At 37.3% G+C, this 27,255-nt stretch overlaps 1 protein-coding gene across 1 annotated transcript in view; it reads right to left on the bottom strand.

Annotated features, from left to right (window-relative positions):
- The window catches only part of TRHDE (thyrotropin releasing hormone degrading enzyme), a 422,303-nt gene that overhangs the window by 388,260 nt on the left and 6,788 nt on the right, over positions 1 to 27,255 (bottom strand). Inside the window, exon 2 of the mRNA XM_035257033.3 lies at positions 18,961 to 19,234. Coding sequence (XP_035112924.1) covers positions 18,961 to 19,234 — 274 coding nt within the window. The remainder of the gene's footprint in view (positions 1 to 18,960; positions 19,235 to 27,255) is intronic.

Here is a 27,255-nt window from a genome sequence, read left to right as displayed (position 1 = left end):
CTGAGTTTCAATTTGATACTCGCCAGCAGAAAAAACACTCAGCCATGAGGCAGCAAAGGGGAAAAGGGAATAATGGAACAACCCAAACTGCATGTAACTTGCCTTTGGATTGGTGCTTCTTACTGGTGATAAGCCTGGCAAGATGGAACTATCTGTACCACTGGAGTGTCAAGTACAAATAAGCTAAAAAGTAATAATGGCCAAGGAAGAGAGAGGTAGAACACCAACAGAGAAACCTAGGAGGGTCTTCTAAGATTCGGAGTGTGTGAAGAATTCATATAACCATGTTTGAGAAGAATCCACTTTTCAGGCACAGATCAGTGAAACCAGTAAGTGATCTACTCTTTTCAGACTGCACCTACTCTTCTATACAGCCTTCGTATCTTCAACAATAAAATCTCACTGCTGTTGACTTTTGGTTTTGTCGTTTTGTTTTGTCTTACCAGCTTGGGAATCCCCAAGCATTTGATGCCCTTCTCTTGCATATTAAGCCAGATACAGAAAAATCCTTTCTCCATTTGTAGGTACATCCTAATACAATTGTTCTCATACAGTTAGGGTGAATCCTACTGAAAATACTAGAACCTATTACTGAAGAGGCAAATGATTCTTGTAGCCAAAAATCCTCCTGGATACATAATTACCATTAGGTAACAAATTATTTAACTTTTTCCAATGGCAATTTATGATTCTGTGATTTCATTTGCAGAAGTCATACCATGAGCAACAACAATGTTCCATCATAATCTTCTGTAATTGTCTGTAATGACCCTAGGCTGGAGCCTTTTAGTGAGATTTAGTGATCTATTTTTCAGGGAGGATTAATTGTTGAAATAACTTAACCTAATTTATGGAATGATATTTATTATTTATTATTATCATGTCAAAATATCATCTTTCTAAGTTTGTCAGAGTGGTTTGCTGTTATTGTTGGGATTTTAATACTTTTAAAGAAAAATACAAAAAAGAACGCTGAATGATGTAACACTCAGGTAACAATTTCCTACAATCAAGGGCTTTTATTGTTGAAATTTCATTGGGACCTTTTTTACTAGTGGACTATTATAATAGAAAAAGGTTATTATCTACCTTCTCTCTGTCTCTCTCTCTCTGTCTCTCTCTCTCTCTCTCTCTCTCTCTCTCTCTCTCTCTCTGTCTCTCTCATGCTCTCTCTTCCTCTAAATCTTTAACCACAGGATAAGATGACAGACACATGGGACATTAAGACCAATTTCTACTTATCTACAACGTACAACCTACTTAAAGAGGAAACACTTCCCTAAAGACAGTAGCATGCTATGAATTACTTACCATTTAAAAAGTCAATCATAGCCTGGAGAAATAAATTCCCTATATTAATAATTTCCTAAAACATTCCTACTTCATTTATATGTGTAATCTGGCATGATGATATTGGGAATCAAAATAATTCTAAGGAAAAACTCCAGATGAGAGTAAGCATTTTAGGGATAGACTTAGCTATGGAGGACTCATTATTAACTGCCCTCTCGATTAGACAGACATTGACCTAAGACTTCCTAGAGACAGTTGTTTGACTATGTCATCTCAAGATGATAAATAAGCTTAACTAGGTATTTTTTTCTACTTGATTCATCAACTAGCTATGATGGAGAAAGGCCTATATATTCATACAAATCCAAATAAGATTTTCTATGACGCATACCCTGGTGAGATCACTATGACAACTTCAAGATTTCCTTTTATTAATGTATGATCCTCTGGATTATTGGGAACTATAAGCTCAAAATGTTGCCAAATTTACATCAACCTCCCTCTGCAGCTGTTCCCACCTTATGGTGCTATTTCCTTTCCTCATTTAAAACTAAGAAAACAAAGTAGATATTAAATTCAAGATATACAGTAATATGATTCTAATAAAATCTGAACGATTATGACTATTGACATTCTTACACCAATAAGGGCCAAATATGCTATATATATTTACAAATCTAAAGACTCTAAAAACTATAACTAATAGATTGCTTGAGGAAATTAAGGGAGTGTAATTAGATGGTCTAGTGGAAAACACTTGTAGAGCCAGATAGAACCTATTTAATATTTTAGTTCTAACATCCATGAGCTATGTGACAATGATTGTGTTCAGTCCTTCCAGATTCCACTTCCTCATTCATAAAATAAGGATAATGATAGCAGCCACACCACCTGGTTGCTTTTCTATGCCCCTGGAACATGTTCTGTGTTCAACAACTGTCTGATACTGCTGCTGTGTTTTAACAGTCTGTGGAAAGGACTGCTAATTATCCACTCATGTCCATTCCCCTAGATCCTTAGTTTAAGAATCCCTCATTTTTAGCTTGACACATGGCCATATGACAGAGATTATATTTCCCAACATTGTCTGCAACTAGGTACAGCATATAAGAAAGTTATGGCTAATACGAATTTTAAAGACATGCCTTATGTGTGACTTCAGTGCCCTTAAAGGGGAAAAGCAGAGCCACCAAAGATCATCCCAAATAGAGAGCATGGGAAGAAAAACTTCAGTCTATGCTTCTTACTCCAGGGTGTACCTCTGAGAATTTTAATATACCCTTAAACCTGAGCTGCCATATCTGAGGTGTAGATTCACTAAGTCTAGAGTAGGGTCCATATATGTGAATTTTGAAACAATGTCCCCAGTGACTCTAATATGCACATGTAGTTTAAGAGCCATTGCTGTAAGGGCTCCATCAAGTCTCATACATTTAGAATATGAAGGGTAAATGAACATCAGTCAAATAGAGCATTGGAAACATGGCAAACAGAACAACTCTCAAGCCATCCCTAAAGCCTCCAAACAGTCCCTGACCATAGAAGATACTATAAAAATTTCCTTCTCATGTGTTCTTTCCACATGAGGAGCTGTTTCCAATAATTAAAAGGAAATGTTTATCTCTTACTCCTTTTGCTTTAATTCCAATGTCTCTAATGATACATACTAGGTATCCATTCATTGCATTTGAGTCCATGTTTATCTGCAGAAGTAGAGATGAGTGAGTGAAACAAGTCTTGATAAGCCCATGTCACTCCATGTATATAAGCTCCAAATGGGCTTCACACCTCCAGATGGAGTCAACACCATAGGATCATCAATCACCAGAGTCATTATTCAAGCATAGTGGTTCTCACCAGGGGTGATTTTGCCGGAGCACATTTGGCAATCTCTAGAGACATTTTCAGTTGTCAAATCAAGTGTACTACTGGCACCTAGTAAGCTGAGGCCAGGGACACTGCTAAATATTTTACAATGCACAGGACAGACTCTTACAACAAAAGTTATCCAGTCCAAAGGTCCAGAGTGTTGAGCTTGAGAAACCCTGTTCCAAAGGGTACCAAAGGGGTCCCTTCTTCAGCAGATCTGTGGTTAGAATGCTCAAAATACACATTCGCTGAGAAGTGTCTCCAATCTAGCTAACAAGTAAGTTCCACGAAGAGAACAAGACACCCCTATGTCTGCCTATAGTCCTTAAATCATAGCATCTGCCAAACAGTGAAGAGCAGGATCTCTGCAGTCAGATCACCTGAGCTTAAGCCCAGCTCCAGCACTTACAATGGGCAAATTATTCCATCTCTCTCAGCCTCCATTTCCTTATCTACAGATGATGAAAATGCTGTGGTAGAAACATGCTTATATTGTTATAAATATTAAATGAGATAATCTTTGTAAAGACCTTAGAATAGTACCTGATACATAACAAATTATTTTTTAATCCAATTTTTAAATAAAATTACTTGAGTGAATTTTATGAAGTTCCAGTAGGGCAGAAATATCCACTTTTCCATCTTTCAAGTTGTATGTTGTTTTCCTCCACCCCACCTTTAATCACAGCCTGATAATTAGCAGGATATAACTGTGTATATAAAGACACATGCGCGCGTGTGCACACACACACACACACACACACACACAGATAAAAAGCATAGAAGCATTAGGTTACTGATTTAATCTGTATCTCTTCAAACACCTTTTTCTCTCTGGTTTATTCCTGGAAGAAATTCTTTCACAAACCCCAGAACTTTTCATCTTCCCACATGTAACAGAATCATAAATGAACATACTTCACAAACATCTCACTTCCTCTAATAATTAGGTTATAAGTCATTTGCATGATGTTGGTAATCACAGGAAAAATAAACACTAGAAAATTTGCAACACTTTCCACCGTGGCATTATGCTGGTAGGTCTAGCAGTATTGTAACAGAAATAGCAGTATTCCTGTCTTCACCTTATAAGCAATGTCTCCTTGCCTTTTGCAAATGACCTTTTTTTAAGCTGTCCCCATAGAGGCTCCCATTTAACCATCTGTGCTCATTCTTCTTCACCCCACCTACAGTCCTAGCCTGCTCACTGGTGAGACATCAATTTGATCTTGCCTGTGTAGCTGCCAAGTTTTGCACAGTCTTATGTGTCAAGCACTTTGATGGCCATTGTTCCTTTTAACTTTCTCGACTGTGTTACAAGATCTACATTGTTATCTTCATTCTGTGTAAGAGAATAAAAATCTAGTAAAGAAACTTGCCTCTACTAAGTGATGGAATTCAAAATCCAATCGCAACTTGCCCATCAATGTTGTTTCTACTAACTTTCTCTGCCCAGCCTGTGCTTGACTCTTCTATGGTCTTCTAAAAACACATCATTTAATAGGATCCCTAAATTCTCCATTAATTCTTTTGCATAGAACTATTTCCCTCTCTCACTGTTCACATTGCCTTTCCCTGGGAAAAGATAAGGTAAAAGGATTGTCTTCACCATAAACATCTCTTACATTACCACAAAGGCCCTTCTGATGGGATTTCTCTTTGTCTAATGAATTACTGAAAGGAAAAAAAAAGAGACCACTCTCCCATTTAGACAAAGTGGTACTTTATTTTTTCCCCTATCTGAAATACTGAGACACTTCTGCATTAATTCTAGGCATGTATGAAGATAACCTAACTTTCATCCCAACTTGCCATTTAAAAGATTTACATTTCATCAGAGAGACACATGTAATAAATTTTCCATATTAAAAAAAAAAGAACTCCATATTTCTTCATTTTTCTCTCACTGGTACGACAGGATCACATAGTGTTAATTGGAAAAAGGAAGCAAAACTCTTCACTCTGGCCAGTCCTCCTCCTGAACCTGGAATTCTGCAGAGAAGAGTGGATGAAAGTAAAAGAGAAGGGGAAAGAATGCAAAGAGAAAAACTTTCAGAAATAACAGCTCAGGGCCAATGCACCATCTACTCAGTCAGGCAACCTGAAACTTTGAGATTTTCTTTGATTCGCTTCTATTTTTTTGTTACCAAATAAAGGCACTCATCAAAACCTATTGAATTTTCTTCGGACTGCATCTTATATCAATCATGCTTTGAATATTTACTGAGTGACTACAGTTGCCAAGGAGCTGTGCTATGCTATGTACCATGGAGATTATACATACACATACATACATACACACACATACACACACATGCACACATGTATGTATAATGTGTGTATAATGTGTGTGTTTATATACTATATATATCATGTGAGGACATATATATATATATACAAACATGCTATGCATCTGATATGCATACATGCATGTGCACAGACACACACACACACACACACCATACATTATTTCTATAAGCCTCCCAAGATGCCAAATATATATATAATAAATATATATACACACATATGTATGCATGTGTCTGTGTAAACAAATACATACATATAAAATACACATACATATATATAAAACATATCTCTGTGAGCTGCCCAGGAATATGTATATATATTACATAAGTATGTTTTTCACTGGAAACAGTTTTTGTCCTCACAGATCTTATAATCTAGTAAGTGAGAAAAGATGTGAGAAAGCAACAACATAAGTGTATTAGTCCAATGAGTCAAAAACATTGAAGGCCTATTACAGTTCAAACAATGAAAACAATCCAGCTGGGGCAAGGCTGCACGGAGGAGATGAAGCCTAACACTGCCTGGAAGAACAGTTATCCTCTTGTACTTCCTTGTTATAACAATATTCTTTAAATCTGCACTAAATAGTTAAATTGCAGTCACTCTTGAAAATAAAAAAAGATGTTTCTGACTCTAAGAAAACCCAGTGGTCATCCTTTTTGTGTACACTCTTCCTATCACAGAGAAAACTCTCTAACTTGCCTTCCACCTACCGTGTCTATTCACCCCTCAAGATCCAATACTTTTCAATTATTATGTATACCCTCATTGGTCTTCTTCTCTGTTCTTTTTAAACAACTAGCATCCCAATGAAGTTACCTTTTCTTCATAAAACAACATCTTGTACCATGTAGTGTGTGATAGTGTGTTTATCTTGTCTTATCATCTGGCTCCTAAACCCCATGAAAAGAAAATCATTTAACATGGTGCCCAGCCCAAAGAGGACACTGAGTTGATTAAGGTTAGTCAGAAAAGTTTAGAAATTTTTCCTCCCTCTGTAACTCAAAGTCCTATATCTATATGAACTTCTGTTGAATTCTGCTCAGTCGCTTCTCTCTTGATCTTAATTATGACAGAATTTTGAAAATATTTCAGTTCATTATTGAACACAGTTTCTCAATATATGTTTGTGAATGAATAAAGGAATGCTTTTCTATGGTTTTAAGATAGACAGTAAGAAATGATTTTCACTACCATGTGAACAGCACATATGGATAGTGATTGGTTTTAGGCATTTGCCGGTTCCTCCCCAAATTAAACTTAATGAGAAAACAACAGCATCTCACAGACCCAGCAACTCTTCATCTTGCCATCTGGTCTGATAAGGAAATCAAGAAACATTAGTAGGTGGCAGTGGCTGAGGACAGACCGTACTATTAGTACTTTTGCTATCTTCTGCCACTCTGAATATTCACCCTTATTTATCCATCTGAATTCAAAGGCCATTCAAGAATAATCTTTGATTCTTCAGGAAATAATTTGTCACTTTGTTTCGTACAGACTCATCCCTAGAAATATTAATGTATCTCAAAAGAATGTCTTGTTAATCTTTCTGAAATTTGATGTCAAATCCTATAAGAACCACTGAATCTCAGTGACACCAATCTTTAGAATATAACTTTGTCTTATCATTTGTTTTCTATCATGGTCACCCAGAGATTCTTCTCTGTACTGCAGCACACTTTGTGCAAAAGTTTGCCCACTTTTTTATGCCAGCTGCAACCTAAACTCTACTTGCTTGCCCAGACAGTTACTTAATGCCTATTCCTTAATCCTCAGGAAAGTTTAGCTAGATCCATATGGCAGCCTTAATGAAACAGGAAAACAGATCCTGGTCAGGTAAATAATGCAGAAAAGGAACTGAGAATCTTTTGACAAAGAGGATAAAACATTTTGTATTATCTCCATGCTTCTAAAGAATGTGCCTTATATAACCCTGAAGCCCTCCCAAGCTCAAATCCTCTAATGGTTCCACTCTGTCTAAAGCATACAATCAAATCTCCTTAACACAATATACAAATCCCTTCATGATCTGGCTCCTGCATAAATCTCCAACCTCATACTCACTCCCTTCTTCCTCAGTATTACACAACACTCTACCTCTCTTGGATTATAAAGGCTTGGCCAAAATCAGTCCTTTAATGTAAAAGTCTTAAAGAACTGGAATGCAAAAGAAGAAGAAAGTCAAAAAATAAACACAAATCTGAAGCCAGAAAGAAAGAGCAAACTTTTTAGTATTATCAGATTCTATGCCATTACTTTACTCTAGATATGCCAGGACTTTATTGAAGAGACAATTGGACTGGCAACTTCCTTTGCAGTCATCCAAAATTCTACCAAGAAGAGTAAGGGAAGGAAGATCACAGCCAGAATCATCCCCTTCCTCTCTTCTGAAGGAAAAACAGGCCTAGCTGTGCATCATGCAATCTATCACACATATTATCAAGTATAAACACAGAGTAATCATGGATACACTGACCAAACTGTTCTGTTTTATGATCTGTTTTTTACTTCAAGCTTCTTCTATTAGTTCTATTATCATCCTCTTCAGTATGTAGACTCTTAAACCTCAGGGAAGTTGATAAATCATGGATTATATAACAAAACCCATTATCATTCATCACTGAATCCACCCTCAGTCCAAGCCAACCACAAGGGGATGGAGATTTGCTGAGGCCCATGCCATTACATCAATATCCCAATGGAAACCTTGAGGCTCAATGGTTCTATAAGCTCCTCCATTAACTAAATTTGGCCTGCTCAGTCCTCCCCCTGTTCGGTTGTTAACATGTCCCTTCAGTCTACCATTCTGTCTGCTGTATAAGTAATCCTTTGTTTCAATACTTTTATCCTTTGCACAAACCCCTGACTCCCACTACTTCTGCCCACATTCTCATCCTTAAGCAGACATGCTCTCATCCACCATCGAAGGCAGAGAGAATGATAAGCACTTTCCCAGCTCCTGCCATTGCTGCTTTTACACCACTGTTCCTCCACTCCCTTGAAAACAACCTCTTCTTCTAGAGTTCATGGCTTTCACTATTCTTCTTCTCTACCTGGCCCTACAGGTAACACTCTTGAACATTTCTCATAAATCTGAAACCTGACTTACAGATTTTTCAGAGATTCTCCTGACCTGTTCAAGGATCACCTCTCCATATTATTGGCATCTGTTACAACACAACCTTCTGATTACTATTTCTGCTCACTCCGTAATTCTAACCTCAGTTCCCTTCATCCACCCAACTTTGTAGTAACAGGCTTAAAATTTCTCCAATTCACCCTGAAATCTGACTCTCTGTCACATATAATATTTCCAGCTCATCCACTTCATCTCTCTACTCTTATTATTTTATTCTCATGGTGACTTGTATTCTTCATCCCTACAATGCATTTTTCTGAACATTAGTTCTGTTATGGGGTCACTTGCCTCCTTGCTTCTCTGGATACCATGGCCAATGATTCCAACAATACATTGGAACTTTCCTAACTGCTGGCCACGTGTGCTTTGTCAATTCCCCAAGTTCAATCTCCCTACATCTGCTTTCTCTATTCCTATTTCTGAGTTCTTAAAACTTGCAGAAAACAGAGTGTTGCTATTTCCCCTAGAGACACAAGCCATTAAATATCAGGTTGTTCATGGCTGCTTTCTGGAAACTTTTTGTTCTCTTCTTATAGATTCAGCCCTCCCATAATCTAAAACCCCTTGCAGTGGGCTCTAAATAAATAATTTTCTTATCCCTTTTCTTAACTAGCACTCTTAAAAACATAGTCTACAATCACTACATCCATTTCTTCATTCTACACTCACTCTGTAACAGAACCTATTGGCTCTGCTTCCACCACACTAATGAAATTTCTGGAGGCTCATCAATTTTATTCTTTTCTTTTTAACTTCTTAAACTCCTTGATTCTAATAAACTTCTGACCTGGCCATGTAGCCTTCTGATACCACAGACCTGACTAGGTGACTCATGCCTGACTCAGGCATGGCTCTCATGCAGCAGAGGCAAGCTGGACATCGTAATAGCAATAAAGGCACCCACATGGCCACAGACCACCTAACCACCCCAGGCCCCACCTGGCTATGACTCAGCTATTACCAGCAAATCAGCAATACTCAGGCACTGCTTTCCTAATAAAAAAAACAGAGACAATTCTTTATCTTTCTATTCACAGGAACCATCCCATTTCTCCTCAGAGTCTGCACTGGATATGCTTCCCTGTTTGGGAGTAACACTTTCCTCCTCAGTACCTGACTCTCTTTAGTAACTCTTTTCACTTACATTTTCCTGCAAACGTCCTTAAAAGTGATGATATTGGTATTGTAACATTTTCTATTTTTATTTCAATATTGGTCAAAATTATTTCTCAGGAATTTTCAGGCCCGACATATGAACCTAGCCAAAAGGTTTTAAAATCCCTTGACATTTTGATATCTCTGATAGGAATTCACTCATTTAGACAACCAGTGGAATTTCACTGAGTATCTATCATTTTCTATCTATAACACGAACTGCTAATCTTACAAAGATGGTGCCTTCAAAGAGTTCACAGTCTAAGGGAGCTGGTAAGAAAGTTCTATGAACAGCAGAAAGACAGCTAGCTATAAGAGATGAGTGTAAAAGGTTTTCAGAAAGTAGAGAGGAAGAGGATGACTAACTCTTCATAGGGTAGGAAGGAAGCCTCTACTTATATTCCTAAATAGCTGATAAACCAACTCTTTTGTTACTATTTCTTTTTCTTTCTCTATGGGCTATTATTACATTTGTAATGCAATCTTACTAGAATGTATAATGACAACAGGACTTCTATTACTAATGCGATTTTATTAAAAAAAATAGAATATATGCTTAGAGTACATTAAACTACACTCCACTAATTCCCTCATTAAAATAAAACAATTTGTTTTCAGCAGAAAACTTCACAGAATAGTCCTTTGTTTTAAGTATATATACAGAATATCACATCTATAAAAATAAGCATCAGGAATGTACATTACACATATGTGTCTTGTACTTTCCTGGATGTGGGTATAAATATATACACACCATCACTGCGAATTTTGTGTGTCCTTCCTATTATAGTCAGTTCACACAATACAACTAAACAGTATGTTTTGAGTACATGTAGCAGTTTTTTGCCAAGCATCCCTTCTCTTAAACTTCCTTCTCTTTTGCAACATATATTCCCACCCATGAGGTTGAAGTAGAAGATACCATGTTCCTATCCTAGTGATGGCAGTGGTGAACCATCTGGCAGCCACTGCCATCTCACTGTGTGCAGCAGGGAGGCACAGCCCAGGCTGCACTCCCCATGAAGCCTGCGAGAGCCAGGGACAAGTGGGATCCCTGCCCCTTCTGAGCTGGGACGGGGGCTCCCCAGTGCTGCTGCAGCTGCCAAAACCAGGCCAAACACCCAGGTCTCCCTCTCCATGGAGCAGGCAGGAGCCCCATCTATAAACCCTCCCACCCCCAAAACCCCCAACATAGCTGCAGCCACCCAAACTCCAGCTATAGACCCAAGCATCCATACACTATTGGGGGCCCGGGAAAGCCCCTCCACGCCTTTGCAGGCTCAGAAGTGCATTCTCACAAAGCATCTTGGTAGGCATATGCTCAGGGCAGTGCTGACATGCCAGCTCACTGCCGCCTCAGTGCCCTCCAAATTTTGAGTGCCAATAAGCATAGGAGGGAAGCCAAGGTGGGCCTAAGGGCAGCTCAGTGCTAGCCTGCAGATGCCCCATCAGTGCCATGAAAGGGCAACAGGAGGCAAACAGATTCCTGGGTTGAAAAGGGTGGGTCCCCAGTGAGGCCAGGGGACAGGCTGCCAGTCCCACGGACCAGAGTAGGAACTTGTGATGCCTTTTCCAGACCCACCCATGGCCACCCATGGACCAACTGGTGTACACTTCCTCCCCTCTGAAGCTCATAAGAGCCCCAGGCTTAGCCATAACTGAGCAGATGTCCACACAACTGGATGCATAGAGCAGCAACACATTCTAGGGCCTCCTTGCTGAAAGCTGTACAAGCAGCAGGATGACCAGCTACAGAGAGAAGCTTACCTTCTCTGCTAAGAGCTGAACACTCATTGGGATGAACTGGCTGTGGAAAGGAGCTGCCCCCTCTGTGGGTTTCCTCTGAGCTTTGCTATCATTAAATAAAGCTCCTCTTCATCTTGCTCACCCTCCACTTGTCCATGTACCTCATTCTTCCTGGTCATAGGACAAGAACTCAAGACCCATTGAATGGTAAGGCTAAAAGAACTGTCACACAAACAGGGCTGAGACATGCCCCTTGCTTGCCATCTTGTGGGCAAAGAGGAGGAAAGAAGAGCTGCAGTCTTTGGGGAGCCCAGACCTGGCAACTCCTTGAGCTAGGGCTGGGATTCCCTCTTTAGAGCCCTGTAGTTCCTGACATCTCCAAGTTTCCAGGTGCCACAATATTCCCCAGTACCCTCCACAAAAGCTGCTTGTGGTGCGCCTAGTCTGGTGCCTATGACAGCATCTGGAGCTGCCTGCCCCACTGCAGCAGCTGCCATATCTGATTTTTCACAGTGTCTGGACCTCACACTCACTCACACACCCCTCACCATTCCATACCTGACTCACCCTTTGCGGGTGTGGGACCTAGGCCAGTAGTGTGAGCCAAGCACAGCCTGCCAGGCAGTCAGTGAAAAGAGCCCAGCAGGCTCAAGTAAAAATCAGGCAAAGGCGCCATTGGCCACAGGTTCCCAGCCAGAAAAACGACACCCCAAAGATCCCATAATGACAGGATGCCACATGTGCATACTACACACAGTAACTAGCAATGATTATTGACTCAAGCCAGGGCATTCAACTCACTCTCTGTGAGTTTGGGAATTCATAATGGTCAATTTCTTTCTTGGGGTCTTCACATCAGTTTGCAAAACTTGGGAACTTTTGTCAGGCATATTCGAGCATATAAACCAAAGATAAGAGGAAGTCTGTCCCTAGTAAGAGAGTAAAGTAAACAAGAAGCACTGACAAAGACCCAAAATAGAATTTCTGAGCTGCCCACAGTGCTCCAAGCCCTAGGTCCATCCCTAATCTGGGTTCCTTGATATACGTTGATCACTTTCTGATAAATTTCTCTTTTTGAGATGAATAGATGGAACTTAATAGACCAAAGATTTCTGCAGAGCAAAAGAAATAATCAGCAGAGTAAACAGACAATCCACAGAGTAGGAAAAAATATTCACAAGCCATGAATCTGACAAAGAACTAATATCGAGAATCTACAAAAAACTCAAACATATTATCAAGGAAAAAACAAATAATACCATCAACATTAGACCACTATGCTATTAATACAAGGAAGCTGGGAGAGACCATTGGTAGATGCCCCAAATAAGAGCCCCAGCTGAGGTTCCAAAAAAAACAGAGAACATCAAGTAAAGTCATTTAGTAAAGGTGCAGTCAGATTGTTACCCCTAGCTATCAAGTTAACCCCAATGAATGGGGCCTCTCCTGCTGAGGCCCTAGACGTCGTGTAGCAGAGATAAGTTGTTGTCTGCTCTGGACCATTCAAACTCTTCACAGAATTTTCATGCCCACAATACTCTTCAGAGTGAGCATTAAAAATGGTTACTTTTTGTTGCTATATTTTAAAATTATTTCTTATTCAGCAATGTTGATTTGAACCAATTTTGATATCTGGAATTAGGGCACTGCCATAATAAAAGCCTTGAAATATATGGCGTTGATTTTGGAACTAGACTATGAGTAAAAACTGAAAAAGCCTTGGGATTATTAGCAGAAGCCTCTAGGGCTTGAGGGGGCTGTTGATGAGAGCTTGAAGGATAGTAAGGTAAATGTTACTGAAAGCTGAAGAAAAGCGGACCTTTGCTATATAGTAGAGAAAAGTATGGAAACCTCATTACTTGTAATGCTGTGAAAAGATGAGAAATATAATCACTGAACTATATTTTCTAGCAGTGGAGATTTCCAGGCAAAACATTAAAAGTGCTACCTGGCTTCTTCTCACTGGCCATGAAAATTATAAAAGAAAAGAAATGAGGTTAAAATTAAAAACTGTCCAGTTTTCAAGCAAAATTTAGAGGAAATATAAAAGAGCCAGGACTTGCTGGTTTTGAAATTAAAACTTTTTCTTCTTCTCAGCCTCTTCAGATTACAGAAGATTCTCATAGTAAGAAACAGCTTCAGAAAACCAAAAAATTCAGGTCACTCTCAGGAAAAAATGGTCTAAGGATGAAGCCAAGGGCAAGTCTTTATCAAGACCTTAGAAACTCTTAAAGTGATGCCCCATAACCTCTTCAAAAAGGCAAAAGGCTTTATAAAGATCTTAAGGGCATGCCTCATAAAGCCTGTTAAATAAAGAGCATCTAAGAATTTTTATTCCACAAAGCCTCAAAGTTGACAAAGGTTCATCTTAAAGAGATCTGTGGGTATCATTTTGTCTAATGGAGTGGATATAACTTGATACATAAAAAGCCAACAATTTTTAACCTAAGTATACCTGCTTGGGCTGAATGTAATGGAGCCAATACAAAAGAAAAATAGGTCTTTGTAGACCCAACATTTTACTGGTAGGAAGCAAGCTGAGGTTATTCAATTCAATTGCAAACACAAACTACAGTCATCCCTTGGTATTCAGGACCTCCCACGGAAACCAAAATCTATGGATGCTCAACTCCCATATATAAATGTTACAGTTTTTGCATAGAATCCATGCACATCTTCTTGTATAATTTAAATTATCTCTAGATTACATATAATACCTAATACAAAGTAAGTGCTATGTAAATAGTTGCCACATTAGGGAAGAAGAACCAGAAAAGTAAAGTCTGGCTCTTATTCAATACCAAAATGATGTTTCTTAAATGGTTTTAATCCACAGTTGGTTGAGTCCATGGATGTAGAACCCACAGATATGTGCTGGGTATACTTTTATGCAACTATCACTATTTAGTTTTAAATACAAACTACTTTTTAACTGAAACAGAAAGGATGACTTAGAAGGCAAAACAAAGAGCCCAGAGGGTGGGGCCAAATGCCAAAGAGAACGGTTCACAGGGACAGGCCATTTATCCATAATTAAGGAATTGGTAACATATGCCCAGTTGGGTTTCAGAATTGCTATGGGCTAGTGGCTAGTGACTACTATATCTTCCCATTTCCTCCATCCTTGAAAGGAAATGGCTTTTGTCATAACCATATTCCAGTCTTATTATTGTCTGCTGAAGAGAGAAAAGCGAGGTAAGATAGCTTGTATCTTTCGTTAACTGGTCTTCAGAGTGAGAGAAACTATGCCCAAAAAACCAAACCCAAGTTATCTCTTCTGTGCTTGAACCTAAATTAGATGTTGAGGCCTGGACTCAAGTCTGAGCCTGCTGTTGCATGGAATGAGACCCACTGACAAGTATATATTGTCTGTAGGATGAATATTAGTAGTCTGTGGGCAGAGAGCAGACTGTGTTAGTTTTAAAACTGGCCCACACATTCTTTGACACGCCTCCTATCAAGAGCTGGGGTCTAATGCCCTCTTCTGCTGAATGATCGCTATCCTTAGTGACTCACTTACAACCAATAGAATGTCTTAGAAGTGATGCTCTGTGACTTCTGAAGATAAGTTTAAAAATTCCAGATAGTGCCTACCTAGTTCTTTTAGGACAAGCACCTTTGGAGCTCTGAACTACCATGTAAGACCAACCATCCTAAGGCCATGATGCTTTGAACAAGCTCAGGCCACATGAAGAGGCCACACGTGGATGTATGGCTGATGGCCTCAGCTCACATCCCAGAAGACTGACAGCACAATCACCAGACAAAGATGGATTCAAAAGATTCTGGCCCCTTGCTGTCAAATTATCCCCCAAATATCCTACTTCCCCAACTGAGGCCCCAGACATCACTGAGCACAGAGAAGTTGCCACCATTGTGCCCTTTCAAATTCCTAACCTACACAAGCTTTGAGTATAATAATATGGCTGCTTTATGCCACTAAGTTCTGGAGTAGTTTTCTATGACATGATAGAAACCAGAACAACCTTGTAAAGGAAGAATCCATACTTTCAGTTTTTAAACAAGAAAATCAGCATAAAAAGAAGTTAATTAACAAACTTCGCAGAGAAGCGAAGCAGAGGAATAATTCTGAAACAGATGAATCTGATTCTAAAATCAATGTTTATAATCATCATACTATACTATATTCCACAGAGATATCCCCACCCCTGTGTCTTTTCCTATTAACATTTCCCTGGCAAAGAATTATATAGACACATTATCTGCTTCTCTAAAACCAAACCATCGTTCAGGACCATACTGAATCCTATCCCCTCCGTGAAGCCCACCCCTAGACTCCAAGCCTTAACAATTTCTCCGTCTTTCAACTAGTCTTGAACTCATTTTCTACAACTTTCAATCAAAGCAATTTGTGAATACAGAATACTGATGTTCCTAAATCACAATTATTGAATTCATTGTTTTTCCTAAGCATAGTCATAAGCTACCCTCTGGATTTTCAACTCCAAATATCTATAGGATTGATCCAAACAGGAAATAAACATTAGTGAAATGGACTAGATGCAAAAGAACAAAAGTGGTCTGGATTAAGTTAAACTGGGAAGCAAACGCCCCACCAAAAGCTCTAGCACAGTGATTTTCTTACTAGCATATATTACTACCTGACATAGTAAATGTATTTTTTTGCTTATTGGCTCTCTCACCTCATTATAATAAGCTCCCTGGGAATGGGAATCTTTTCTGCTTTGTTTGCAGCTATATCATAACAGCCTAGAACAATACCTGGCTTGCAGTCAATAAATATCTGTTGAAGGAATACATGAATGAACAAATGTTACTGAATGGGAGTGTGACCTTAGTGTTACAAGAGCTATACATTTTTTAAGAGAAGCCAGAAATAAGTAAGTTTATGTGTGATCTTCCACTTTCTAAATGTTGACAACTAATATAAAAAAATGTTAAGCCATTTTGGGAATGGGTAAACAAAACATAGCTGCAGCCTTGGATTCAGTCTGAAGGCTTGAATTTGCAATCTCTGTACCAGAGGAATTTTAGATTTTAAAAAATCTTTCTAATTACTTAGAATAGTGTCTTGCAAAGTGTAGGTAGCTTGGTAAGCAAATAATAACAGTGATGAAAATGTCTCCAATATTGACACTTGGGGATCTGCTACTATTCAGCTGTGCATTATTAATATGCGACTTGAGTTCCTCTTTCATATAGCAAAGAAAATTGCTTCAGCTTCTGATCTGAAATGACCACCTGGACTTCATGTGACCATCCCACATCCAAGATTCTAAAGCTAAACTTCCACTCCTTCCAGCTGTTAAGTGTTGAGAAATGTCATTCTCATATGCTCCGAATAATAAAGGGGAAAGGCAGTGAAAAGAAAACAGATTAGATTTCTCAAAGGAGTGACAGCAAAAAAGGAGTCAAGTTTTAAACTATATTTCCACAGTTGATAAATAAAAGCTCCCAATGGCAATTTTGTTTTCTTTTTTACGGATTTTAGTATTTTTACGTTATGCAACATAAAATTTTATTTCAATTCACCTTTCATTGTTCTCTGGTAGCATGTTTTATTATTTCTATGTAAAAATTATTAAGCAGGAATTTTTAAATATTTATTAATTACTTAGAGATTCTTAACTCTAATAAAAAGTGACATCTAAATAACTGAAGTGTGTCTGGCTTTAAAACATGGGTCATTTAGCAACAAGCATCATTGTTTAGGGCTGAGAACACTTTTAAGATACTTTAAAGAAAATAAACTAGAAAAAAGAATTTCCAGTGTACTCTATGCCAGCTGAACTATAGCAAGTCAATTATCAACTTTTGAAGACGTAAAAGGAAATGAGATGTCTTTGTGTTCCATGTCTGTGTATGGTCCAATGAGTACAGCCTCGAAATGCCCATAGAAGATATCAACAAACATCAGAGGAATTCAACATATGAAATGATTCTAAGTCCAAAGAGTAATATGCCTACTAGCCTTCTAAGAAGTCTGCATTTAAAACATGATTTTAATGATTAGATAGATGAATTCATTACAGGTGGTTTTTCAATGATGGCATTGATTTTGTATGCTGTCAGATTTTATTTTTTAAACATATTCCACCATGATTTAAATTAAAAGTAACAGTGAGAAAAATTTCTTTAGCCAAAACTATTTTTCAAAATTTAGGTTATTTTAGATCTATGAACTTCCTACAAATTAAAAATACAGATTTCTATTCACCTATTTTGCTGTGTTCAAGCAACATGAAATACAAAGGTTACTGGATGAGGAAAATCACAATCTGAATTTTCTTATAGACGTACAAGTGAAATGGTGAAACACAGAGTTCATAGGGCACAGAGGAAAAAGCCCAAAATTTAGGATTAAACCAACCTCTAACAATTAAATGTTAGAGGTTTGAGCTCTAACATTTGCTCACATTTAGACCCTGGGCAAGTTATTTAATCTCCTTAAATTTTACTCAATTTACTCATTTGGAAAAAAAAAAGTGGAATCATAATACCTTGTCTTAATGTTAATATAAAAATTAAAATAAATGCATATATATCATGTAAGCCATTGAAATGTTAATTCGACACGTCACAGTCTACCCTAATGCAATACAATTGCATGTGAAAATTGCCTGAATACCATGGTGTCACAAATGATAGCCATCAAAGAGAATCTAATTGATTCTTATTATAAATTTAATACAGACAAGGCTCTCTCTATCTCACCCTTCCTAAGAAAATAAAATGAAATGAAAATAACTTGCAGGATATTATCTACAACAGAAAATCACTTACATGAAATTTTAAAGCATGGTATGTATTGTAAGAGTGTGTGTGTGTGCGCGTGCGTGTGTGTGTGTCTATACATAGATATGAAAGAATTGTAGGATAATATGCATGGAAATAGCAGACATTAAATTCAGGACAGTGTTGATCTCTAAGGGATCAAGGCCAATGCAACGAGATCAAGGGATGGTTACACAGAGAGCTTCACCTCCACCCTATGTTTTACTTTCTCAGCAATAAAATTAGACTGAAGATGGTAAAATGTTTAGTTCTATAGAACTGGCTAGTAGGTCTATGGCATTTACTTTGTTACTCACCACATTTTCTGTACATATTTAAAATATGTTACAATAAAAAGAAGTAGCTTTCCCAATCATACAAAGACAAACAGGCAATTTGCCAAAACCGACGACAGCAGTTGTTCCAGAGATGTACGATAGTGTGGGTAGAGATGAGGAGGAACAAGGATGATAGGGGAGGGAGGTGGAGGTGGTCAAGGTGCTTTATAGAAGAGAGGTTCCTCTCTGACACTTTGAAACCAGTAAAATATATAACCCCCCATAACAACTAAAGAAAGAATTCTACTATATAAGATGTAAAAAGGTTAGAAATGATTCATTGTTAGTCCAGAAATCAGGTTACTTTACAGAGTGTACATTACCCAAAAACATCATTAAGCTGAAAATACTTACTACAACCCCACTCTTGGTGGTAGTTTCTCTGTATGTGAAGTTGCAAATTGCCCAGGCTAAATAATATGTGGACATGAGAGGGGTCTGTGAAAAGTGATCCGTAACCCATCCATCTTCCTCAAACACAGAAGTTTCCACTGGCATATTAGATAAAGATAAATAGGTTGCTTGATGCTTGATGCTGATTTTGAAAGTAGCCTTGTAGATTGGCTCATCAAAACAAGGAAATGCCTTTCTGGCATGTGTAGGCGAAAACTGAGTAACACCAAGGAATCTGGAAAAAAAGAAAATGACATTCTCAGTTACATATGTGTTGTGCATTAACTTACGGCCACATTACATGCTTCTGTTGATAAAATAATATATTATTTCAAATTGCAATACTTTTCTGAACCAAACTTAAGTCCATGAATAGCATGAAAGCACAATCCGTATGTAATATACTTCCCCAACAATACAAGTTTTTCAGGGAGTTTTCTGTCTCAATTAAAATAAATTCTCTAAACCCAGAAAAGTGCTTGTTAGATGAAACATTACATACTATAGGAAAAATAGCTCACTGGCATCACACTGGCCTGAACTAGAAAGTGATGATTCTCCTTTTTGGTGTGCTTCACTTTCTTCCCTGAAGCTGTACAACATGTAAAGACAATGAAACCAAAATCCAAAAACTGTCCTCAGATATATGTAGAATATAGACCATCACTTAGGAAATATCTGTGCTGTAAAATTTCAGCAAGACACAGCCTGGTTTTGTTCAGAAAAAAGGATTTTAAGACTTGATAAATTCTGGTCTGAATTTTGGCTCCACAACTTTCTTAGCTATGCCATCTTGGCAATTATTAAACTTTCCTAAGATGTAGTTGGTCATTGCTAAAAAAATAAATATCAAGTCTAACTCCACAAGTATTGTACAGCTTAGAGGAAAAGAAAGGCTGCAAAGCACCTATGACTGTGAATAGCATGAGCAGCTGCTGATTCATATCTTCAACCTTCCTTGGAGCACAGGAACAAATGTTTGTACTGAATAGTCTGAAAAACATTGTTTTTTACTACTCATAATATATGTCATATTAATATATGTTACTATACCAGATGCATATTAATATAAATATATGAATATAATAAGTATGTCAATGTGAGTACACACACATATGCATATATACAGGTGTATATATATGTTATATATGTATACCTATATATGTATGTGTATGCATACACATATATGTTTCACTCAAGTTTTCAGATCAAGCTGTATCTTATTGAAATTCCTACAGAAAGCACCTTCTATATTCTTTCATGGTTATGGTTACAAATGAAGGCAAAGATTAAGTATTTTAAGACAGACACTCTTCAGACGGGTGTGGTGGCTCACGCTGTAATCCCAGCACTTTGGGAGGCCAAGGCAGGTGGATTATGAAGTCAAGAGATCAAAACCATCCTGGCCAACATGGTGAAGCGTCGTCTCTACTAAAAACACAAAATTAGCTGGGCATGGTGGCACGTGCCTGTAGTCCCAGTTACTCCAGAGGCTGAGGCAGGAGAATCGCTTGAACCTGGGAGGCGGAGGTTGCAGTGAGCCAAGATTGCGCCACTGCACTCCCGCCTGGGGACAGAGCGAAACTCCGTCTCAAAAAAAAAAAAAAAGTTCACTTTTGAACTTTTTAAATAATACTAGTTATGAAACGATATAAGGCAAGTCAATATTAGACTGTTAAAAGAATATTATTGAGTTCTGAAGCAATTTCTTTAAAAGGCTTGTTCCGCCATAAGCAGTTCTGCTACCATTCCTCTCTCCATTATCCATGTTATACATGGTAAATCTAACACGGCAACTTTCCCACTGAACCCAAACTTGGCCTCAAAATTACTCTCAGCACAGCACTTCAGGCAGCTACTGCCAATCAATGCGGGTTGACATGCGGATTGAATCTTATTGGCTATCCCTAGCTTGAAGCACGAGGTACAAGTTTTACGCTATTTTTAAATCATAGCTTACACTGATCATTGAGGACCTAATTTCTTAAAGCTTAGTTTTAGAATAAAGAAAAATAAAACCTTTTAAAGATTACTTGTTATTCTCACAGACGAGATTTTTGAGAGTTTTCTTGGAAACAGCATCAGGCTGCTACACACCAGGCTTGGTTAAGTCACTTAACTGTCTGACCCTGTTTTTTCATTATTAGAAGGAAAATACAATGTTTTCTAGGCTTCCCTTACAAAAGTTAAAATAATAAAATGAGATAATATATGGAAAATAAATTTTAATTGTAAATCATACAAATATGAAGTTAAAGTTGGAAACAATATTAGAAACAAATTGTCCTACTGTCATAAATTTCTCAGTTGAAAAAGTGCATCCAATAGGATTAAGTGATTTGTCTGAAGTTATGCAGACAAATAGCACAAAGCTGGATCTAGAACTCACATTTTCTGAATTACATTTCAAAACAGTAAAATTAATTTTTAGCCATAATTTGTAAACAATGTCTTAATTCAGCTGTAGGTAACAAAGATTCTTCTTTCCCAATTTGCCAGTATCATGGTAATATTTTACTTACTCTTTTCTGCTGCTAGTAATACACTTTCTGCTTAATGAAATATCAGTACCTTTTAGTTAGAATGTACCTATTTATAATTTTGTCTTCCTATGTTTTTATCTTACATAATGCTCATGAATCTTATCTTTCAGCTTATTAATTAAAATGTCCATTGAGCTTAATATTTCTCAGTGAGGCCCATGAGATTTTATATATGAGCCAAAGTTATTCCCTTTTAACTTTGAAATATCTGAGAACTCCATTTCAATCAGTGAATGAATACTGTCTGCTATCTGAGAGCTTTATGCTATACAGGTTGAGTATCTCTTATCCGAAATGTTTTGGACCAAAAGTGGTTCAGAATTTGGATTTTTTTCAGCTATTAGAATATATGAATTACATACTACCAGCTGAGCATCTTTAACCCAAAAATCCTAATAAAAAATGTTCCAATAAGCATTTCCTTTGAGCATAATGTTGGTGCTCAAAAAGTTTTGGGTTTTGTAACACTTTAGATTTTGGATTTTTGGAGTGGGGATACTCACCTTGTATTAGGTACTCTGTATAATTTTTTAAGATATTACCAATTTTGTATTCAAGGCCTTTGTAGTCTAATTGAAAAATATATTTTCCATGAAATATATATATATGTATGTATAATATTTTTCATGGGAAATGAAAGGACAGCTAATAATACTATGGGAAGAGTTCTACAAGAATTCAACAGAGAGGTTGTAATTAGAATGAATTAACCTTTAAGTAAAAATCAAAGATGTCTTTGATATTAAGTAATTAGTGGGTAAGAAGTTATTAGGTGTAAAAGATGTAAATACCTCTGGGCTAAGGATAATTTGATAGAACAAATATTTATGCAGAGAAAAAACATAGTGCAGTCTCTTTTTGCCTTACCAAGTAAGTAAGTATGTTAGGGAAGGTAGCAATTTAAATCACCAATCCTCAGGGTTGAAAAGAACTATAAAGATCACCTAGTGACTTCTGTAATTAATATTCTTAATGAATTCATACACACAGTATATATCTATGCACAGAGGGCCACCATATATTCTGATAATGTCTAAATGAGGAAATACCAATTTCACAGTCTGGCACCTGAAGATGATTGCAATTGAATTTCAATTCAGTATTTAGAAAATCAAAAAAAGTCCCTTGGTAAAGAAGAGCAGTTGGACTAGATTACATTTAAGGTCTTTTCCAAGCTTGAGATCCTATAACTGAACAAAAATCAGAAATCAAATATTCCCCAAATGTGATAGGTTTTTAAAGATATTAAATTACACTACCACTAAATAGCTTTTTACTACAAGTCCTATAATGCATTTGCTTCTTTTAATCATTCATTTCTGAGTGTTCAATACTGGGGAGAAAAAGATAAATATATATGCTTCCCTCCTGCAAAGAGTTTCTATGCTAATAAAATAAATTAAACATATACCTGGACAGGTATTATACAAAAAGCCATGACAAAGAGGAAAAAATATATGAAGAAATTATATTCTCCTAAAGCAAAGTTACTCAATGTTGGCACTACAGATATTTTAGACTAGATAATTATTTGTTGTGGGGACTGTCCTGTGCCTTGAAGGATCTATAGCAGTATCCCTGGCCTCTACCACTAGATGCCAGTATCATCTCTCCCCAGTTGAGGCGGGCAAAAATGTCCCTGGACATTGCAGATGTCCACTGTAGGAAGAAATTGTCTCAGTTGAAAGCCACCAGCTTAAACAACTCAAAGAAGGTTTTATGAAAAAGAAAGCATAGGAATTGGTCTTAAAACCTGGGTAGAGGTTTAAAGGTCAGAGTTGGATGGGGAAATGAGTGAGTTGACTATAGGTAGCACAGAAATAAGCCTTCAATAAAGTTTTCACTCACATACTAAATTTGTGCCCTGTCTGCCGTCTTGCAGATTCTGGTTACATCAGATCTCAGTATTTCAAGTTCATCTGTAACATCTTTTTCACCCTTGATACTCTTCTTTCCAACAAAAAGAGCCAGTTTCAGGTCAGTGCCCTTAACAGGCAACAATGCCTGTAGAATTTCAAATATATAATTTTGTCTTGACTGCATATATTTTATGGTTGCCTTCAATTGGTGGAAGTGGGACTTCTATTCTTCTTACTGTCATTAAAAACATCAAAGAGCTCCATAGCAACAGTGATTCTGAGAATAAAATAATGAGTTTGAAGTAAATCTGTGGTGAGTTTGAGGTGGTAAGCAGGATACCAAGTACAAGAAATATAAAAAATTAATTAAAAATAGAAATAGTTCAATATATAGTGTAGACATGAAAATATATGTAAATACAGCAAAAAGTAAAACAAAACAGCAAAAGGCAGAAGGTAATGGGATAAGTATTTTGTTGTCTGTTATGCTCCTGCTTTTTTAAACAAAACCATTTTTATCTTTTAATGAATCTCTCTGTTACCATTAAAAAAAATCCACTTTCAAAAGTGACATTCTGGGAGTGTGATTCCTAGAATGTCATTTTAGCATAACTGGAAAAATGTGAATAACATACATGTATTTTAATTCTCTTCTATCTAAAATAAATTACTTTATTTTCTTAACAATTTGTCTATTTGACATTTTGGTTGAGCTAAGAAGGAAGGCTTAAAGCTCCGTGTTGCCTCTGAAGGATATAGAGAATTGATTTCTTCTTATAGCTGCGGAAGTTCACTAGGCAAGCTACTTGTGTCAAGTCATTATGATAACATTCAGCAGAAGTAATGCATTAATGTTGGTTGATATTGCCAACAAATTACAGTATGCGATACAAAACAATTTCTGTTCTATTATTTTCAGTTTGCCTTTTCATAAAGGTAAGATATGCAGAGGAAACAAACATTTGCATAACACGGTTAGTATTCAGATTGATTCAAGGCATTTCACTGTGGAATCCACCAAAACCAAGAGAACCTCACAAACAGCATGGATCATTTGAAAGGTTTCCTTTTTGGCCACATCTATGCATAACACAGTGGAAAATGATTTTGAACCTACTTCTATAGCAACTGCAATTTCTCTAATATTGCAGTAGTTTAAGATTGGTAATAAAAACTCCCAAGACCTAAAGAAAAGTTTCAATGGAACATCTAGTTGCTATTCAACTGATTGCAGTAAGCGGACTGTTGCAAGGTCATGGAAGTTACACGAGTCCCATTTTAAATTGTTAATCCAAAATGCAAATTGTTACCCGATGACAAAATTCTTTAAGCCAAAATGGGTCGTTGTTTAGACTGTGTGTTTTTATGCACTTCAATGAGTCATTAAACCTCTGCTATTTCAGAAGGGAAGTACTCCTGCTGAATATTCAATACTATAAGCAAGTGTGTAGTCTATTTTTTTTAAATAACCATTGGAGTAAACTAAAAACATAAGGCAATAATTCCAGCAATATGTATGTAGGAAGTGGTGCATATGTGAATAATCGTGTTATAAAAACAGAGCATAATATTCATAATTGTTTCAGCATTTATGTACTAAATATGCTTACGAAAAATAAGTACTGAGTACTTGATCATCATTGTTGAAGGGTATTATGAATGCATTAAAATAACTTTCCCAGGTCATAATATTAGGTTTTCATAAAAATAAATACAATTAGTGTCTGAGATTCATTTGCTTTTTTTTATTGGAGAGAGGCAAAAACATTATATAAGTATTATAAAGTACTGCTGTTGTCAAAACTCACATAAAGTCTTGGAAACAATATCTAATGACTGAGATACATTTCCTTGGTACTTAGAGCTTTTCTTCTTGATGTACTCGTGCCCTGCTAACCCTTCAGTCTCTGGTTCCTGCTAGTCTCACTGGTAATAGAGAGCAGTGCTGAAATCAGAGAATTGTGTGTTTCTTTTGTTTCCCTCAGTCTTTCTGCTCACTCAGCCCTCTCCATCTCACAGTATTTGATCCAAGCTGGGGGTTCTCTGGCTGAAATACTGCAACCTTTCTTTTCACTCTCTTCTTTCTGGTAACCAGGCTCTTCTTCTTTCTTCCCACCTTCTTTTCCCATTCCCTCTCTTTTGAACTCTGCTTAGGTGGGAAAAACAAACATCAGCCAAAGGAATGTCCATGGTGACCATTTCTCTACTGTTTTGTCAGCAAGGGGAAACCTCAAAGCAAGGTTGGCTAGTACCTACACAACCTGGTACTAGACAAAGCAATAGATCTCCAGCCATGGAATAATAAAATTATATTTAATAACTACAGATGTGCTTACCAATTATCAGACACTGTTCTAAGTGTTTTGTTACTGATGTAATTGTCACAACAACCCTGTACAATAAAATATCATTATCTCCACTTTCCAGATGAGGACACTAGATGCGCAGCAATTAGGAAATCTGGTCAAGGTCTTAAAGCTAATAAGTGGCAGAGGCAGGACATACGACTATGCAGCTGGTTCCACAGTCCCTGCTTAGGAGGAAGAGAATGACCACACTAAATACACACACTTTTCCATCCAGCAACACAACAAAAGTGGACTATTTTTTCAAGTATAAGATTTTTTACAATAATCTATTTTTAAAAGATGTTGAAAGCAACCAACAACCACAGTTTCTAAACTACTTTCTTTGTCTATCCTCTGATTTTTTTTTTAGTTGTATTGCCATGAGGAAAGATTTGAATGATTAGAACAAAACTTCATCCTGCAGCACACACATAGGTGTGCCCTGGGAGGAATTAATTTATCCTGTCCCTGTACAACTGGGGCCAAAGCTCCATAAATGTCAGGCCCACCCAGGCATTCAGAGGCTTGAAGGCAAAGAGGGCAGGAAGAGTGAGCTTAGGGTTCTTCACCCTAATTCAGCACCATGCAACATTGCCGATCTTACTCTACCCTCACAGTTCCACCACCATCATGCAGCTGTGCCTGTTTGTGTACCATTTCAGGTCGCTCAGGAAACTGGAAAAAGCAGGAAGCATTTTTCACATTTGAATTTTCCAAAATTCTGCCCAACAAAATTCTGTCTGTGGGAGAAAGTATGTAGGAAATAGGATGGCATGGAACTGAAAAATCTTGGTGGAGGCTGACCACTAATGTAAATCTGGGAGGAAGTAAGGAACATGCAAAGAATTAAGAAATGATGGTGATGATGATGATGATGATGATGATGGTGGTGGTGGTGATGGTGATAACAAAGATTATTATTGCTGAGGGTTGGGAGGATGAGCATGGGGGCGAAGGAGGGATGCCCTTCCTTACAGACGTAAAACATTTATGCCTTAAAGGTAAATTCTTTCTTCCTCACTGTTTTTTATCACTCTTTGAAGTCCCACTTAAAGAGGTAAGTCCTATTTTTGTACTCATATTGACCAGATGTCACCATCCTCATGCACACATAAAGCATCGTCCTATATTGTTTTCTCAAGCCCATCCACATAAACAGTGGCAACAATCAGTTTAAAGAAACAAACATGTTGTACATACCAAACAAATACTGGGAAAGCCAGCATCAGGTCCATCTTTATTTGAAAGAGATCCAAAGCAGATAGGCTCAGTTTGGAGTTGCATTGAATAAATAAAAACAAAGGCAACTGCACAGGCAATAAAAGCAAAAAAATAGACAAATGGGATTACATCAAACTAAAAAGTTTCTGCACAGCAAAGGAAATAAACAACAGAGTAAAAAGCCAGTTTATAGAGTGGAAGAAAATATCTGCAATCTATACATCTGATAAGTGATTAATAAACAAAATATATAAGGAAATCAACTCAATAGCAAGAAAACACACA

This window comes from Callithrix jacchus, chromosome 9 (genome assembly GCF_049354715.1).
Source record: "Callithrix jacchus isolate 240 chromosome 9, calJac240_pri, whole genome shotgun sequence".
NCBI classification, from domain to species: domain Eukaryota; kingdom Metazoa; phylum Chordata; class Mammalia; order Primates; family Cebidae; genus Callithrix; species Callithrix jacchus.
This window is presented reverse-complemented; position numbering and strand designations above follow the sequence as displayed.